The sequence below is a fragment of the Saccopteryx bilineata genome, chromosome 5, assembly GCF_036850765.1.
Source record: "Saccopteryx bilineata isolate mSacBil1 chromosome 5, mSacBil1_pri_phased_curated, whole genome shotgun sequence".
NCBI lineage: Eukaryota > Metazoa > Chordata > Mammalia > Chiroptera > Emballonuridae > Saccopteryx > Saccopteryx bilineata.
Genome location: NC_089494.1, coordinates 36,350,436 through 36,365,960, shown reverse-complemented (window position 1 = coordinate 36,365,960; position 15,525 = coordinate 36,350,436). Strand labels below are relative to the sequence as shown.

Below are 15,525 nucleotides of genomic sequence, written 5' to 3'. Positions count from 1 at the left end.
CATCCTTAATAATCTTTTCTTTTTCTAAATCTTCAAATAGATTGGTAAGTTTTAATCACCAATTTCACAAATATAAATTTCCCCACCATTAATCATCCTTTTCAAAATCCTTATGGAGTGAATTACTAGCTGACAGGGGACGCCAATTCTAGTAAGTGAATGTTACCCAGCAGGGATATAAAGCTGTCAACACCACAGTGCTCTTGCTTGCTCTAAACTCTCTCCCAGGCTTCATATGTTTTTTAAAGAGATATTAGCCTTTTTCTTTCCCTGAGAACCTTTTATAAAAACTGACTGTCATACACATCTGAGCACTTATACTTTATTACATACATGCTTTAAAACACTGCTTAGATAAGAGTAAAAACATCCTAGAAAGTGTTGGAAAGAAAAAGCAAAACTGAACTTTCTTATAGTCTTCTAAACTAACCACATTATAAACAATGCACTAACTTTTAATTCCCCTATAAAACACAACCTTTAAGATTGTGATAGTGTATCTACCACCTCAACTAGTTAAGTCTAGACACAAATAAATCAAACTCTCTCCCTAAAAAAGTAGAATAGGAAAAAAAAAAAAAAAGAATTATTTTACTATTGCAACCAAAGCATTCAGAAACATTTATTCCACTCACTGTTTATCAAAAGCAGTAAGATAAACTGACATTTTATTGAGCAACCAATTAACTTAATGATTTCTGCTATTTTTAGGGGGCAACTCCCCCTAAAATCACTAAAGATTAACAAATACATTCTCCCAAATTTTGAACATTGGGAGAATATATTTTAAAAACATTAATGTCATCATTATAGTAACCTTTTCAACATTGACCAGATTACACTATATCTGAAAAGGGTAATAAAAGATGAAGAGCTATAAATATTTTTGTAGTTGTCTAAGCTTATTACATTGCTTCATAAAAAATTTTAAACAAAATGAGGTAGGGTGATAAAAATATAATCTATTTTTTATTTACTCTCTGTTGTAAAAAAGGTGTTTCAGTTATGAAGAACAGCTAGCTAGAAATATATTTTAAATACTTTTTTTAATTTAGAATGTCTATTTTTAAAAGCTTTGCTTTTTTCTCTAGTCTATGTATTATTAAAAGTCACAAGAAAATGAATTCATTAACATATCACTGTACATTTAGAAGCTACTGTATATAAACTTAAATCCCTAACATAACCATTAACATTCAATAAGAAAACTTTGTAATATCAAATTTTTATGTTCTAAGTTGCTACATTTTAAACGTTTCTAAATTAAAATCTTACCAACCTATTATGCTATATAGAGTAAAATTTTCTTTTAAAAAATCTTTAAAAGTTCACCATATGTAAACTATTTTAACCACTTTACTATTAAGTTTTATAAATGGTCACTGTTGAGACAAAATGTCATCTTTATGTTTAGTTTGAGAAGCCACTAATAAGAGCTTTGCTATATCACTAAATGAAATTAAAGCTCAGAAAAAGTGACAAAAGTAGTTTGTTGAAACAAATCTATTATTATTCATCACCAAGATAATTTTCATTTATATCAAATTTGAATTACGTGGTCAAATGTGAATAATAGTCTCAGAAAATATAAAAAGCAACTACCATTTTACACTAACAGTAACCCTAGTCAACAAAATTAGGCAGTTTCTTTCATAGTTCAATACGATATAAATAAATGAAACTTGTTTTAGGGAAACACGACTGTTAACAATTATATTCTAAAATATTTAGAACTTCTCTCAATTTAGTGAATTTTATTAGGTCTTCAGAAAGAAATCAAAATTTCAAGTCTAAGTTTTTTCTTTACGGATAAGGCTACTTTGAGGACACATCTTCTCTAAAGACTACTAAAAGTTTTTTAATTAAATATTATCAGCATATAACATATCATTTCACATTTAGTTCCACCATATTCACTACATATTTTTCTTTCTTACATGCACATATTAAAAAGAGGATACAAAAAGTCTAAAGTAATTGTTTCAGTCTCAAGACAGTGCATTAATAAATAGCACTTTTAAAAAATGGGTCAGACTATGAAATTTTCTTTTGCTTCATTAAAGTAAGCTTTCAAGCCCCTAACATGAAAGATACATAATCTACAATCTAAAGCCAAATAATTTTTTAAAGCTTTAAAAACTGTGAGAATGAGTGCTTCTCAAGAGAGATGATTAAGTAAGGAACTAAAGTAAAGCATACTGAATGTCTACCATGAAGACAGCTAATAGCAAAATAAATAAAAATAAAAATGTGTTACTTTATAAAATGCCAGTATTTAACTCTTTAAAAGGGAGTGGACATGTTAAGTATTTGCTTTGAAATACATCCTATGACTATTTAGAACATGGGGTTGGAGTTTATCACTAAGTTTTGCCAGGGTTTTGTATCATTACCGGCAAGCTAATGCAAATAATATTAAGTAGGCTACTGATAAAAATTTTAGGACAAACAAAACTTTAAAAGCAAGAAAGTTAAATTAGTGATTTATCTCAAACACAGTAGAGACTTCATGAGACTTATGCATTTTATTTGTAAAAAAAAAAAAAAAAAAAAAATCCGAGCAAATGGCATATAAACTTCAAAATATTTGAATGTTTAACTTTCTTGTATATCTTCATTTTATAAAATTACTTTTCCTAACCACTTTAAGAGAAAGTAGTTGTTTCAGTAGTAAAACTACAAAAGATTATCTTTAAATAATATTAAATTCTTAGAAAGAAAAAAAGAAAAACAGCATGTAGACAATAAGGCTCCTATACTAATTTCACCTGTTGTGCTATAATTCCTAACAAAGTTACAAACGCATATGACTTGAAACTTTATAGGAAACAGGAGCATTGAAGCCTTTAAGGGCCTGGTAGAATCATGATTCCTTTATTTCACACTTGAAATGTAGCAGGACGTATTCCCAGTTGTTATTTGTCAGGAAGCACTGTCCTAACTACAAAGTAACAACCCTTTGCTCCTCTGTTAGACCGAGCATCAAACACTAGTCCACCAAAGCGAACGCACCTGAACTTCATCCCTACAACACAAACTCTGAGGCACGGCAAAAGAGTTAAATCACTCAAAAACTCTCTAGGAAAATCCAGAAACAGTTAGCTGGCTGTGACATAAACCTGCCAACACCTCAGCACGCAGTGGCAAAGTGCCCAAAAAATGCCACCCTCTGGGTAAACCACTTTCTTGTTTTAACTCAAGATGAAGCTACCAGTTGCAGATGAGAGGCGACGGGGGCATTATTTGGCAACCTGGAATTCACTTCCTGTAATCCTACACCGCGACAGAGCCTAATCAACCTGAACCCTGACACCCGGGCCATTATCACCGGGCCGCGGGCTGCGCGCGCCTCCTCGCTCGGGGCTGTTACCTCCCACGGCCTTGGCCACGGCGCCGTTGGGCCTCCCGCGGGCTCCCATGGGGCTGCCGTTCTGCTCCAGCCGTGCCACCTTCACCGGGGGAGGCCCCTTGACGTCGGGGCTGCCGCTGCGCCGGTCGGGGCTGTCCCGCAGACACGGGCTCTCGCTCCGCCGCTCCATGCTGCTCCGACTCGGAGACAAAGTTCCCACCGGCAGGTCGCAATAAAATGCGCAGGGACCTAGGGAGGGGGCGGAAAGGGGGGGAGGGAAAGGGGAGGGAAGAAAAAAGAGGGAAAACCGCTCACACACGTGATAGACACTCAGGCCAGTGACAGAGCGACGCACCGCAGCTACATAAACTTCCTCCCACGCTGCCCGAGGGGCCCGAGCCGGGAAGCCGGTCCCAACCACACGCCGGCGGCCCAAAGGAAGCCCGCAGCTTGGAGCGCTAAGACTCGGCCCAGTCGCTGTTCCCCTGGAATCAGCCCTCAATGACAACGTTGGGGCCCGCGCCCAGGGGCGCCCATAAGTGACCGGTCCATTGGGACAGGGTTGGCATACACTGTCCCCGGGTGTGACAGCTCCCCTGTCTAGGGATCAAGGTTGTGAAAGATGTGAACTTCGTAAACATCTCAAAGAGGAGGTTGGGGATGTACACGAGTCCATAGGAAACCAGAAGAACCACATGATGAATGCGCTGCTAATGGCGAGGCAGGAGGCTAACGAAGGCCTGACAAGAGCAGCCCTTGAATCCCCGAATTTTACCTTTGCTAATAAGCCAGTCTTGAGACACACATGCTTTGCACAAAATCGACCCTAATTCCACAGTAATAAGCATCTAGAAACATTTGGAGGTAGTCATCAGAATAACCTCCATCACAAGGGCAGGGGCTACAATTTGCAACTGTTATTATTTTCGAATGTTCTTATATTAATCTGATCCTAAGTGATTTTTTTTAAAGCTCTTCATCATACAACGTAAAAGCAAAATTGAAAAGTATTTAAATTATTAAGTGCAAGAATAGCCTACATCAACCCCAATTTTTAAATCCCTCCAAAAAGTTTTCGTCTGGGTCGATTGGTTGGCAGCGCTCTCCTCATAGAACCTGCAGAACTCGGCACCACTGGACTTTCGGGGGGCGGCGGAGGAGGGGGAGACACCTGAGGAAACGGCACTCACACTGACACCGACATCCTGGAGAAGCAGGAGTCTGGAACAACCGAGTGCGCTGGGAATCTTCTCGCGCACTCCGGCCGTGGGAGAAGCCGCTTCGCCACGGCTCAAGAAGACGAGGTGGGGATGGAAGAGGGAGGTGAGAACAGAGATGCGAGAGGCGCAGAGAAGGAGCCCGAACGCTGCGGGAAAAGAGCCCGTCCGCACTCCCCCGGCTCCGCAGCCCGGGAGGGGGAGAGCGGCCCGGAGGGACTTCAGCCGGACCCGGGGTTTCCCCGAGCGCCCGAGCGCAGCGCGGGAGCCCTCGCCCTGCGTACTTACTGCTCACGGTCTGTCTGTAACTTGACTGGCTGGGGCTCTGTCCATGGAGCAAAAGTAGCGAATCCAGGGTGGAAAGTTTCTGACGCTTAGCCTTGCCGTGCTCTCCTAGTCCTCCTTTCTCTGCACTCCTTCCCCTCGCCTCTTCCCCAGGTCCTAACGTGTACGGTCCTGGGTCAGGGTGTCTTCTAGTGCGGAGATGGTTGTTATGATGATGATGACTCGTGGGGGGGCGGGGGGAGAGGGAGGGGGAGGAGAGGGAAAGGAGGGCTCCTCCGAAGGGGCGCCCGAGCGGGCGGGGGAGGGGACGGCGGAGGAGGGGAGAGGAGCGGAGGCAGAAAAAGCCCTTCGCACCTTCGGGAAGGAGACCCGTTCTGGAGAGAAAGGGCTGAGAAGTAGGAAGCGGAGGCGGGCTGGGGCTGCTGCTGCGCGAGGCGGCTAGCTCGCGGGGTGGCGCGGCCGGAGCCGCACAGCCGGTGCCGCCGAGAGCCGAGAGGGCGCGGGGACCCGGGATAGCGCGCGGGAGAAAACGCGGCGGCCGCCCCGGCTGTCACCTCCAGCCTCTCTCTTAGGCCGCCGCCGCCGCCAGCAGCTGGAGCCAGACTCACTGACAAGCCGCAGAGAGAGACACGCTGAGAGGGAGATGATTATTAGTTGCGTTGAGTCATCAGGCAAAGTGAGTCCTTTCGGGTTGTCCTCGGTTTCCGATTTCTCCCCCTCCCCCTTCCCGTCCCCAGCTCTAACGCCTTCAAAATAATAATTTGGGGTGGGGGTAGGGGAAGTCTCGGGATTATTTTGGGATGGGGGTTGAGAAGGGACGAGCTAAACCCAAGCCAGACGGGTCCAGCGCAGCGAGGGCGAGTGGGGGGCGGGGAGGAGGGCTGGGGAGGTTGCCGGGGGAGGGGGGCCCCGCCAGGCAGGAAATTAAACATCAATCAATCAATCGCTCTGAGCTCAGCGACCTAACAGCGGCGGGGCTGCGGAGAAGGCAGAGGGACAGGCGAGAGGCGGGTGGGAGGCAGGGAAGAGAGAGGAGGAGGAGGAGGAAGAGGAGAGTCGGCGGTGGGAACGCGGTGTGGCGAGGACCGCGCGCGCTCGCGGGGCGGTGGAGGCTCGAAGACAGAGAGCCGAGTGCCGCGCTAGCGGTGGGTGTTCCCGGGTGCGAGCGGGCGCCGGGGCCCGGGCTGTGCTCCTTCTCCTCCTCCTCCTCCTCCTGGCGGCGGGTCCCGGGTGCGGCCGCCTCGCCCAGCCTGTGGGCGCACTCGTCCCGGCGCGGAGGCGCTGCGACAAGGCAGGCGCTGGTGGCCTCGTCTCCCCGAGGAGGCGCAGACCCGCGCGCAGGAGGCGACCGCGGCTGCTTTGGCGCGGGGTTCTGCTAACAGCGCCGAGTACTTTCGACTTTGGAGATAGGAGGGCTATCGCCTCCCCCACCCCCCGCCTCCGCCCACCACCCACCGCCTCCGCCCCTCGGAGTAACTTTTCCCGGTGCCTGCGAGCTCCCTCTCCGCGCGGAGTCGGCCGTCCGGGCCCGCCGCGCCGCCGCCCGCGCGGGGAAGGCCTGTTCTCCCTCAGAGCCGGCGCGGTCCCAGGTCCAGAACAATAGCCCGAGTGTCCCAAACGGCAGGAGCGCCGGCACAGTCCGCCGGGCTGTGGGTGGCACAGGAGAGAGAGCTGTGTGCGGGGCGCGGGGCGGGGAGCATCCCTGGACGAAGTCCCTGGAGCGCTCGCGGCGCCGGCGACATCTGGAGCAGCGCAGCCCGAGCCGCCCGGAGGCCGTGCCGAGGCGGTGGTAAGGGCGGTGGGACTGCCTGTGCTCCGGCTGCAGGGCTGGAGCTCCTGGGACCCCGAGCGGCTCGAGCCCCGGGCTGCGGACGCGGACCGAGCTGTGCGGAGAGGACCTAGCCTCTCGGTCCTTGGGGAGGCCGCGCGGGGGCGTCTCCAAGCAGGTCCCGCGAAGGCGTAACTGAGCCTCAAACTTTTGCCGACTCCCGCGGCTGCAGCCGGCCACAACCCGGCTCCGGCCGCGGTGCTCATTTAAGGTGGCACGGGCATTAGCCAAGCAGGCCAGGCTCTGGCCGCGCTTTTGTCCCTGAGGTCCCGCTTCCCTGAGGTCCCGCTTGGGCGCACGACCTCCTTAAAGAAAAGCACGTGCACCAAAGTCGCGGCCCCAGAGAGACGCCTGGTGAGCCGGCTGACACTTGCGGTCCTGATCTAGGGCAGGAAAATGTGGATGCGCCCCCGCTTGCCTTGAGGCGGGTGAAGCCCCCTCAGCTGGCCGCACCTTCTGTTCCTCCCGCACACTTGACTCTCCTTGCTTATCCCCAGGACCCTGTGGACTCCCCACCACCTCGCTTCCTGAGCCGCCGGTCCCCCTTAAGAAGCGTTGACTGTACGGCGGCGCCAGAGGGCCAAATTAAATTCGGTTTCGGGAAACGCTCTTAGGTGGCAATTCTGGAAATTTTGAGCGATGCACCCACAGCGAGAAGTCGCGTCAGTCTAGTGTGCTCTGGCCCAGGCCGAGGTCCACTCGCCGCACCCACCCGGTGGGCGGCGAGCGGGTGGCCATCCCCTAAAAAGTAGGGGCTGGGGCGGGGGCTAGCCTCTGAAGCAGAAAGGGTCCTAGAAGCGAAACCTGCCCCTGGCCTGAGTCTCGGAGCCCTGATTCCGAAGAACCCCGCACCCAGGCACCGCCCACCAGGTTCCAAAAGACCGGAGGCGACTCCGGAGGCGGTCGTAGCCCAGCCGAGAAAGGAAGCCAGCTGGACTGTAAACCTCCGGGGAGCCACCCTGGGAGTTTTAGGCAGCGGTTGTTTCTGTTTTTCTTTCCTTTATTTTTTTATTTTTATTCCTCAAACCCCATCTCCCATCCCACCTCCCCAAATGAACCAGTTAGAGATAATGCAGAATTCACGTTTGTAAGAAAAAAAAATGGCTCAAGTAAATCAACTCGTGGTGGTAGCTGAAAGGTTTTTTGGCTGCAAAGAAACAAACTGTAAGTGTGATCGACAAACTTTCTTCTTTATATGTACTATAACGTCGGAATGGGAAGGATGTGTTGCAAAAACTACCCCTGTCAAACTTTAAGCCCGTTTTCAAAATGGGGAAAGGCGCATTTCTTATTCATATCTCAACAACGATAATAATGCTATTTCTTCCCTTACCTTGGTATTGACCTGCAGAATCCTCCTCCGGATCAATGTCCAGGAACTTAGAAGAATTGGTGATATTAGGTCTTCAGTACTTCTGGGGGGAGGGGGGGAATGCAAATGGTTTAGCCAGGATCTTTCCTGTCTGATTCGTCACTATTATTATATCTGATGATGCGAATGGTTGGAGCGATTCAATCTTAAGTCATTAATGAGCTATTTTATAAACACCACTGTTTGAAGATCATTTACATTTTGCAAAGGATCACTTGCTAACCTCTCAGGCTTATGTCAACAGCACGATTACAGAACTTCAGTTACACTTTTATAAACAACACAGCCGTATTGTTAATCGGTTAATATTTTATAAAGTGTAAATATTTTATTATGTTTTGAAGGGAACTATTGATTCTAAATTATTAAACCTCTAAGAAGGGCAATTTAAATAAAGTTCACAATTAAGTACAATTAAATGTCCATTGTGGGCCTGACCTGTGGTGGCACAGTGGATAAAGCGTCGACCTGGAAATGCTGAGGTCGCCAGTTCGAAACCCTGGGCTTGCCTGGTCAAGGCACATATGGGAGTTGATGCTTCCTGCTCCTCCCCCCCTTCTCTCTCTGTCTGTCTCTCCTCTCTCTCCCTCTCTGTCTCTCTCTCCTCTCTAAAAATGAATAAATTAAAAAAATAATAAATAAATGTCCATTGTGCTAGTTTGTTTTTAGTTTCCACATCCTTTTAAATTCATTGATTTTTTTCTTTATTGGAGTTTCCTCTTGTCCACTTTTGATAGTGAACAAATTTATTATTTTGGGCAAAAGAGCTAAAATATTTAACATATTTAAAAGTAATGTCTAATAACATGAATTATTAACAGAAATGTATTTTTAATGTATACTTATGTTTAGTAACACATTTCACAAATTTCTTTCGATTTAAAAAGGAGAATTCTAAGGATAATTCTAAGAAGTTTTGTGATATGTGCCCAGTGTGGATTTTTTCCCCTTGATTTTGTCCCGAATAAAGGCTTTTATGTTTGAAATTGCATAACCTTTTTGCTGCACAACTTTTGTATTGACCTTATTTCAACTGAAATAAGCCATTGTTTCCAGAATGTTTAATTTTGACAGTAAGAAAGTTTGAATAACATTTTTACCTTACACTAGGATTTTCTACCTTTTTAAACAGTAAATAAATTATGATGATTTAAAAGTTTTGTTTGGTTTCATTTCATATTTCTCAAATGGTTTATTTGCAAGCATTTTGAAAACAAAATCATACTCGAGAAAAGAATTGGTTTTAGTTTTTTAAAAATATGACCCCAAAAGCATCTTTTGTGCATTATCTGATAGTCTGCAGCAGTATTCAAAGCATAAAGCTCACACTGGGGGACATTTTTATCTCTCACTTGCTTCTCACTGACGTTTTCGTCGGAAATCTCAAACTTTTTCCAACTTCCCCTCCACCGCTCATTTTTTTTCATCTGTCATTTAGTCAAAGGTCGTCTGCCTTTCATAATCACACAGATTTGTTATTTTAAAAATCAACGGATTTTATACGATAGGCTTAAATATGTATGTTTTTTCTTATTTCCATGTTCTCACCTCTTCTTTCTAACTCATTTTAGGCCTTCTCCTTTATTTTATGGCCTGCACTTTTAATGACAAGATTTTTTGGTTTGCCTGTGGACACCAAAGTTCGTGCCAGGCAAGCTCAGGACTCTGACCAACCTTCCTTCCCCGGTGCCCGCGCGGGACGGCCTAGGCCCAACTGCCTGCGCACAGGGGGCCGGGGGCCAAGCGTAGGGCTCTTGCTTTCGGCTGGGACACCCGAGCCTCTGAAGGTCCAGCATTCATAGCCAGACTCCCTAGATTTCCAGTCCGGTGACCCAGGCAAAAAGGCCCTCCCAGCGCTGCCCCTTAGAGCACAAGGGAAAGTTGTGCCGCATTTCCCCTCGACTCCCGCCCGCACGCACCGGGAAAGCTGTGGGAACCGCCTGCATCAAACCCCTGCGATGGTTCCTGGGTACCCGCACGTGCCTGCCTCTCTCCCCCACTCCCACCACCACATGCACCGCCACCCCGCCCTGAGCCTGCTCTGCCAGGGGGTGAGAGGAAGGCAGCAAGACATCGTTTCTTTCCCTAGAACCCCACACCAGCTCTGAAGCCCATTTCCGCGCGAACTGTCCGGGGAGAGTTGGACGACCAGCCTTTTCGCAGACTATTTCACTGCGTGGGGTCTGGACGGGCCATTGAGTGCGCCAAGTGGACTAGGGCCCGGGGCCAGAGCGACCCGAAGACAACAAGCCTAGAAGGCCAGACCGGCCAGGGTGGGCTCGAGCCCTTCCCCAGATTGCCCGGGAGTGTCCGGGGACCGACCCGCGCTCAGCAGGCGGGGGACACTTACTTCGCTCTCCGCACGCCTTCCTCGTGGGCATCAGAGCTGGACGAATCCCAACCCGCGCCAGGCAAAGATAAATTGCTCCTGGCTCCCGCAGCGGCCCGGGGGCCTGGGCGGGGGCGGAGCGGGGAGGAAGCGGCCGGGCCGCCTAAGGTAGGGGCGGTGGAGCCAGCCCTGCGGCCCAGACAGAACCAGGCCCAGGGAGATGGTCGTCAGGGAGGGTGGCGGTCAGCTGGTCTGAGTTAGACGGCCAGCCGAGCGCCCGGGAGGACCGAGTCCCGGGAGGTCAGGGGTGAGGACCCTGTGGGGCCCGGGGGGCGGGGAGACGCTCTCAGGGCGGCCCAGGAGCTCCGGGGGTCCCAGGCGCGGGTGAGAAAAGGCGTGGGAGACGGTCCCTGTGCGCCCCGAGTAAGGAGGGCAGGGAGGCGTGGGAGGCAGCAGGGGCGCTGGGTCCGAGGTGTGGGTGTGCGTTCGCCGCGGCCCCGGCTGGGAGCCCGGAGAGGCTGCGTGCCCGCGGGCGCGGGGCGCAGCTCCGGCGACACGGAGCACCGCCCAGGGGACTCCCGGAGCCCGTCGATCTTTCCAGATTCAAGAGCTTAATAGTTGGATCTCCATCTGCAGCAGAGCAGCCAGAAAAGGACTGTCCTGCTAATCTCGTTTTTGTTTTTTTTTAAATGGAAATCGACTTTAAACCACCAGGTTAACGAGGCAAAAAGGAGAAGAAAACGAAACGCCCAAGGAGCCGCCGCGTCTCCCCGCCCCCAGCCCGGGTGAGGAGGTTGGAGACGGCGCTGCGCTCCAGACCCGCCGCGTTTCTGTCGGGAACACGGACGAGGTGGGGGTGGGGGGGGGGTCTGTCTCATTCTCAGTTCCTGGGCCCCAGGTGCGACGGAGAACCCCGCGGCCTTGACCCGTCGTCACAGTCCTGTCACCCCGGAGGCCGGGTCACTGCCGGGGTCCCCGACCCGCGCGGAGGCGTCCTCTCCCGACAGCGCCACCGCGTGGGCTGCGGCTCCGGTTCAGTCCGCGCGTCCCGGCGCCGGCCCTTCCGCGTCGCCTCGAACCCTGCGCGTCAGGATGCGGCGGGGGATGGGCGGGTCCCCGGCCCGCGACACGGTCGAGCCATCGACACAGAAATGCGCGAGGCAGGCGAAACGTCGGCCCCTAAGTTTGTCCCAACTCCTCGTAGTGAAAACTGCACCTGGAAAATCCAGGCCACGGCGTTTACTCCGCACCCAACACTCCGACAGGCCGGTCTGCGCGCCCAGCTCTGCGCCCAACCCCGGCGGAGACCTGCGGGCCCAGAGCGCCGGGTGCCAGGGGCCCGCGCCTCGTTCCCTTTGCGGCCCCGGGCGGCGCTGGCCTCGAGTCGCGCCCGAGAGCAAGGAAGCTCCTGCGGGACCGGAGGTCGCAGGCACTTACTGGGGCTGAGGACGGAGCAATGTGCTGGTCTGTTCGGGGTCCCAGCCCGTCTGAGGAAGCGAGAAACTGAACGTTCTTCCTGGGCCTGGGCCTCCCGGCCTCCCGAGACCCCAGCACAGCCTCGGAGTCCGCCAAGGCTCGGCCCTCGGGCCGGGGCCCAGGTGTGACCGCAGTGTCCCGGCTCAGTCCGCCAAGGCTCGGCCCTCGGGCCGGGGTCCCGGTGGCCGTGACAGCAGTGACCCGGCTCAGTCCGCCAGGGCTCGGCCCTCGGGCCGGGGTCCCGGTGGCCGTGACAGCAGTGACCCGGCTCAGTGCTGCCCCACCCCACGGGGCTCTGCCTCCAGGCCTTGCGGCCCGTTCAGCTGAGCCCGGCAACACCTTGCGCTGCCTGGCGCTACTTCAGGACTCGAGAGCCCCCACGTCGTGTTTTAAAAACTTTGATAGATAGGTGGGGCGCTTATTTTAAATAAATTCAACTATTCACACGGGCTCGCACGCGTGCACACACACACACACAGACACGTTTTGGGACTGTCAGCTATTGAAAGGGACAACGACCCAAAAAGCTGTAAATTCACCTGGGGTTCAACCAAGTACAAAAAGCTCCCAGCCGCACACGAACGAACCCTGGACGCCTGAGCAGCCCCCGCCTGGCGGTGATGGCCTCCCTCTCGCGGGGTGACCGGCCTGCCACAGGCCGGGGGGAGAGCCGTGCAGCCGGCCCGCTGAGTTCCGGCGCTGCGTGTCCTCCTGGCCTGCGCACCCACACCCTCCCCATTGCCTATGAACTGTCTGTTTCTTCATTCTAACATCCACAGACCACGCGAAGCCTTCTCCAACCCGGCCAGGCCCGGCACCCTTGCCCAGGGGCTCACCTCCGCCCGCGGCGCCTGCCTCTGCCCCGGGCGCCCAGTGCGGAGGGGACGCCGTCTCCTCACCTCCAGGAGCCGACAGCGGGTGCCTGCGGCGTCGCTGGGCCAGCCCTGGGGCTGATTTAAATAACTAATAAGCTCTGAGAAATTTTACAAGAGCAACTTTTCCTTTTAGTATCAATAAAGCCTAGTAATTGGATTTGTTGGTTACCTAAGCTCGAATTTCCCAGTCTCTCTCTCTCACTCGCTTGCTCTCTCATTCAGAAGCAACATTTTAAAAACTCGTCAACTGTGTGTGCGTTTGTATGTATGTGGTATGCAAGTGTGAGAGTGTGAAAGAAGTTGTTTGTTTCAGAAGTCCTTGGGCTGGAGAACAGTCACCGCTGTTGCTCTGTAGCGAAGAGTTTCGAAAGGTGAACTGTTGTTATTTAGACGACAAAATGTTCACAACAATTCAAGCCTCACAGTACAAGTATAATATAAGGGGAGATGGCTCCTTAAGATTTTCCCCTTTGAATGTAATAAAGACATATGCGGTGCCTCCCTAATAGCATTTTAACTAACTTTCACTATATTCTGACTTCCACTTCTGAACTGCAGTGGTATCTTTTGTTTTTAGTTGAGACTTCTATACTACAATGTATTTTAAATTTTTGCTTTTATTTTCGAATCCCTTTGAAAGTATGTTTTTAGTCGTAAAGAATTTTTCCACCTGGGAGCCATGCCTCAATTTAAAAGTATAAAAAACCTTTTGATGAATGACTGCAAATAGCCCGTTCGTTAATGTCCGCAGAGTTGGAGCCTATACAAAATCTCACAAATCTAAAGGCAATCTAAGTATGTATCTCTCTCCAGTCATTGTGATATATAATTTTCATCTCTGTTGTATGGAAGTAAACAAATCTTGTAAAGGACTTTTTAGAAAGCGTTATACTAACATTTGCTTGAACTTAAATTCCATACTAAATACAACATAACTAGTGTTTGCCATTCACAGCCTAACGAAATGAAGAATATTTCTAGAGTAGATTATTGTTGAGGTCAGAAGCTAGTCAATGAAAAGTGATGAGAATTCAATTTGCAAACCAACGGAGCGGAAAAGAAGCCAGGTACGAAGTTGGGAACGTGCCCAAACCTGTGCGCTCATACTTTCAGTATTTACATACACGGAGAACTTTTCCTTTACTCTTTTAGTTAGAAAATTAATGAGATTTCTTTAGCTCGTCTTGTTTTAGGTTGTGAGTCCCGAAGTCAGCCGAGGGTTGCCTTCTGACAGGTAACTTCCCGAGGCCCAGAGTTATTGGGAGATACAGCCCTTGACACAGTCGCGGCGGTGAACCCTGTTCTCCCCACCTTTGCCCGCGCCGCCACTGGCCCAACCGCTCAGCCGGGTCCGCGGTCTAAGGACACCAGAGTGCTTTTTCCTCACCTCCTTCTCGAGATCGGCCTGGGAGCCTTTGGCTGTGGAGGGAAGGAACCCTGAGCTGTAAGTGTGTGCTCCCTGTTTCCCGCTTTCTCGGAGGGATCCTGACAACCTTCCTTCCCACCTGCTCCTGGCTGGGCATTCACTGTAGCAACTCCTTGCCCCGTAAACTGGTCCTGTTAAGGACGTGTGCTCTCGCGCTATTCTGAGTGCCAAGGAGTCGAATACGGTGACAGGAAAAGATAAAAGAATTGGGAAGGAACGTGCAGGACAGAGGACAACCCAGAGTCTCTCTGAGGTGCGCCTCAGCCTCTTCAAACAGTTGAGAGCCTCCCTTCCCCTCCCCGACCCTCCACTGCAGGTTCCATCCCAGCTTCAGTCCCTGAGGGAGCTGCTTTGTGAATCGAGGTCGGCCCCTAGCTTTTAAGCACCCACTGTTATCTCATGTTTTGGTTTAGTTAAGCTGTTTCCTTAGGTCTTGGAAACTACTTTTATTCTTTGTCTTTGCCTCATTCACACTCCTTAAAAAAAAAAAAAAAAAAAGGGATACCCGAAGCCTGGCTTCTGCCAGACCCTATGCTGTGGTATCCAAAAGCTGTGTGGGCAAGAGAAGAGATTTGTCTGTTTATAGCAGATATAATTAAAACAGTTATGTGCCTTGAACTCTTTGGGCCCCCAATCAATGCATTTTGATTTGAAAAGTCAAATAGAATCACATCTCACATTTCTGGGGCCTCTGTTGGCTGGCCAGGCTGGGGACAGAGGCTGTTGTCCTTCTGCATCAGCCTGGTCCTAGTTGGGCAGTGCCCTGCAGAACTTGTCACACTGCTTGTTCCTTGGTGACCTGCAGCCGGTCTGGGGGCAAAACCCAGGCCTTCCAGTTAAGGCACGAGAGGTGAACACTCAGGGCGCTCCCGCTCCCGGTGGCCCTTAGCTAAGGAGCCAGGTGTAAGATCCGCTTCCCGGCTGCCCGAGCACTGCGAAGCTCCAGGCCATAGTCCCCTCCCACCCGCATCAAAACCGAGCAGTTTTAGCGGTGGAGAAATCGGGAGAGACATGTCTCTCCTCCCCAGTTGTGCTTCAAATGGCGTCCCCTCCCCCGAACTCAGATTTAGGTGCTGGACTGCAGCTGGAGCGGTTTTCTAATTTGTCATCATTGGAAACTTCATACAATTGGAGTCCCACACTTTAAGGGCTTTCAGGAATGTGCTGACAGAAGGCACTCGGTGGAAGTGGTTGGGGGTCTGAGAGTCGGGGGACAGAGATAAGCGACAGACATTCCAACGTACTCTCCTGGACTTTCTTACCTCTGACGCCTAGATTTACCAGCATATGACACTTGTCCACCCTTACCTTCCTTCACCCACCTCCCCACCGTCTTTGGAAGCATCCTTTCACTTTTCTTTTCCTTCA

The 15,525-nt window shown here is 50.5% G+C and overlaps 1 protein-coding gene across 4 annotated transcripts in view; it reads right to left on the bottom strand.

Annotated features, from left to right (window-relative positions):
- SATB2 (SATB homeobox 2) overlaps window positions 1–6,335 on the bottom strand; it is a 203,236-nt gene extending 196,901 nt beyond the window's left edge. Inside the window, exons 1-2 of one of the 4 annotated variants that reach the window (XM_066281181.1) lie at window positions 4,855–4,983; window positions 3,371–3,598 (exon numbers count right to left, since the gene is read on the bottom strand). In XM_066281181.1, the coding sequence (XP_066137278.1) occupies window positions 3,371–3,539 (169 nt within the window). In that variant the 5' untranslated portion in view covers window positions 3,540–3,598; window positions 4,855–4,983. Of the gene's footprint in view, window positions 1–3,370; window positions 3,599–4,539; window positions 4,584–4,854; window positions 4,984–6,306 lie in introns of those variants that run through there. The other 3 variants (XM_066281182.1, XM_066281183.1, XM_066281184.1) reach the window with 3 other exon arrangements.
- Between the last annotated feature and the right edge of the window lie 9,190 nt (window positions 6,336–15,525).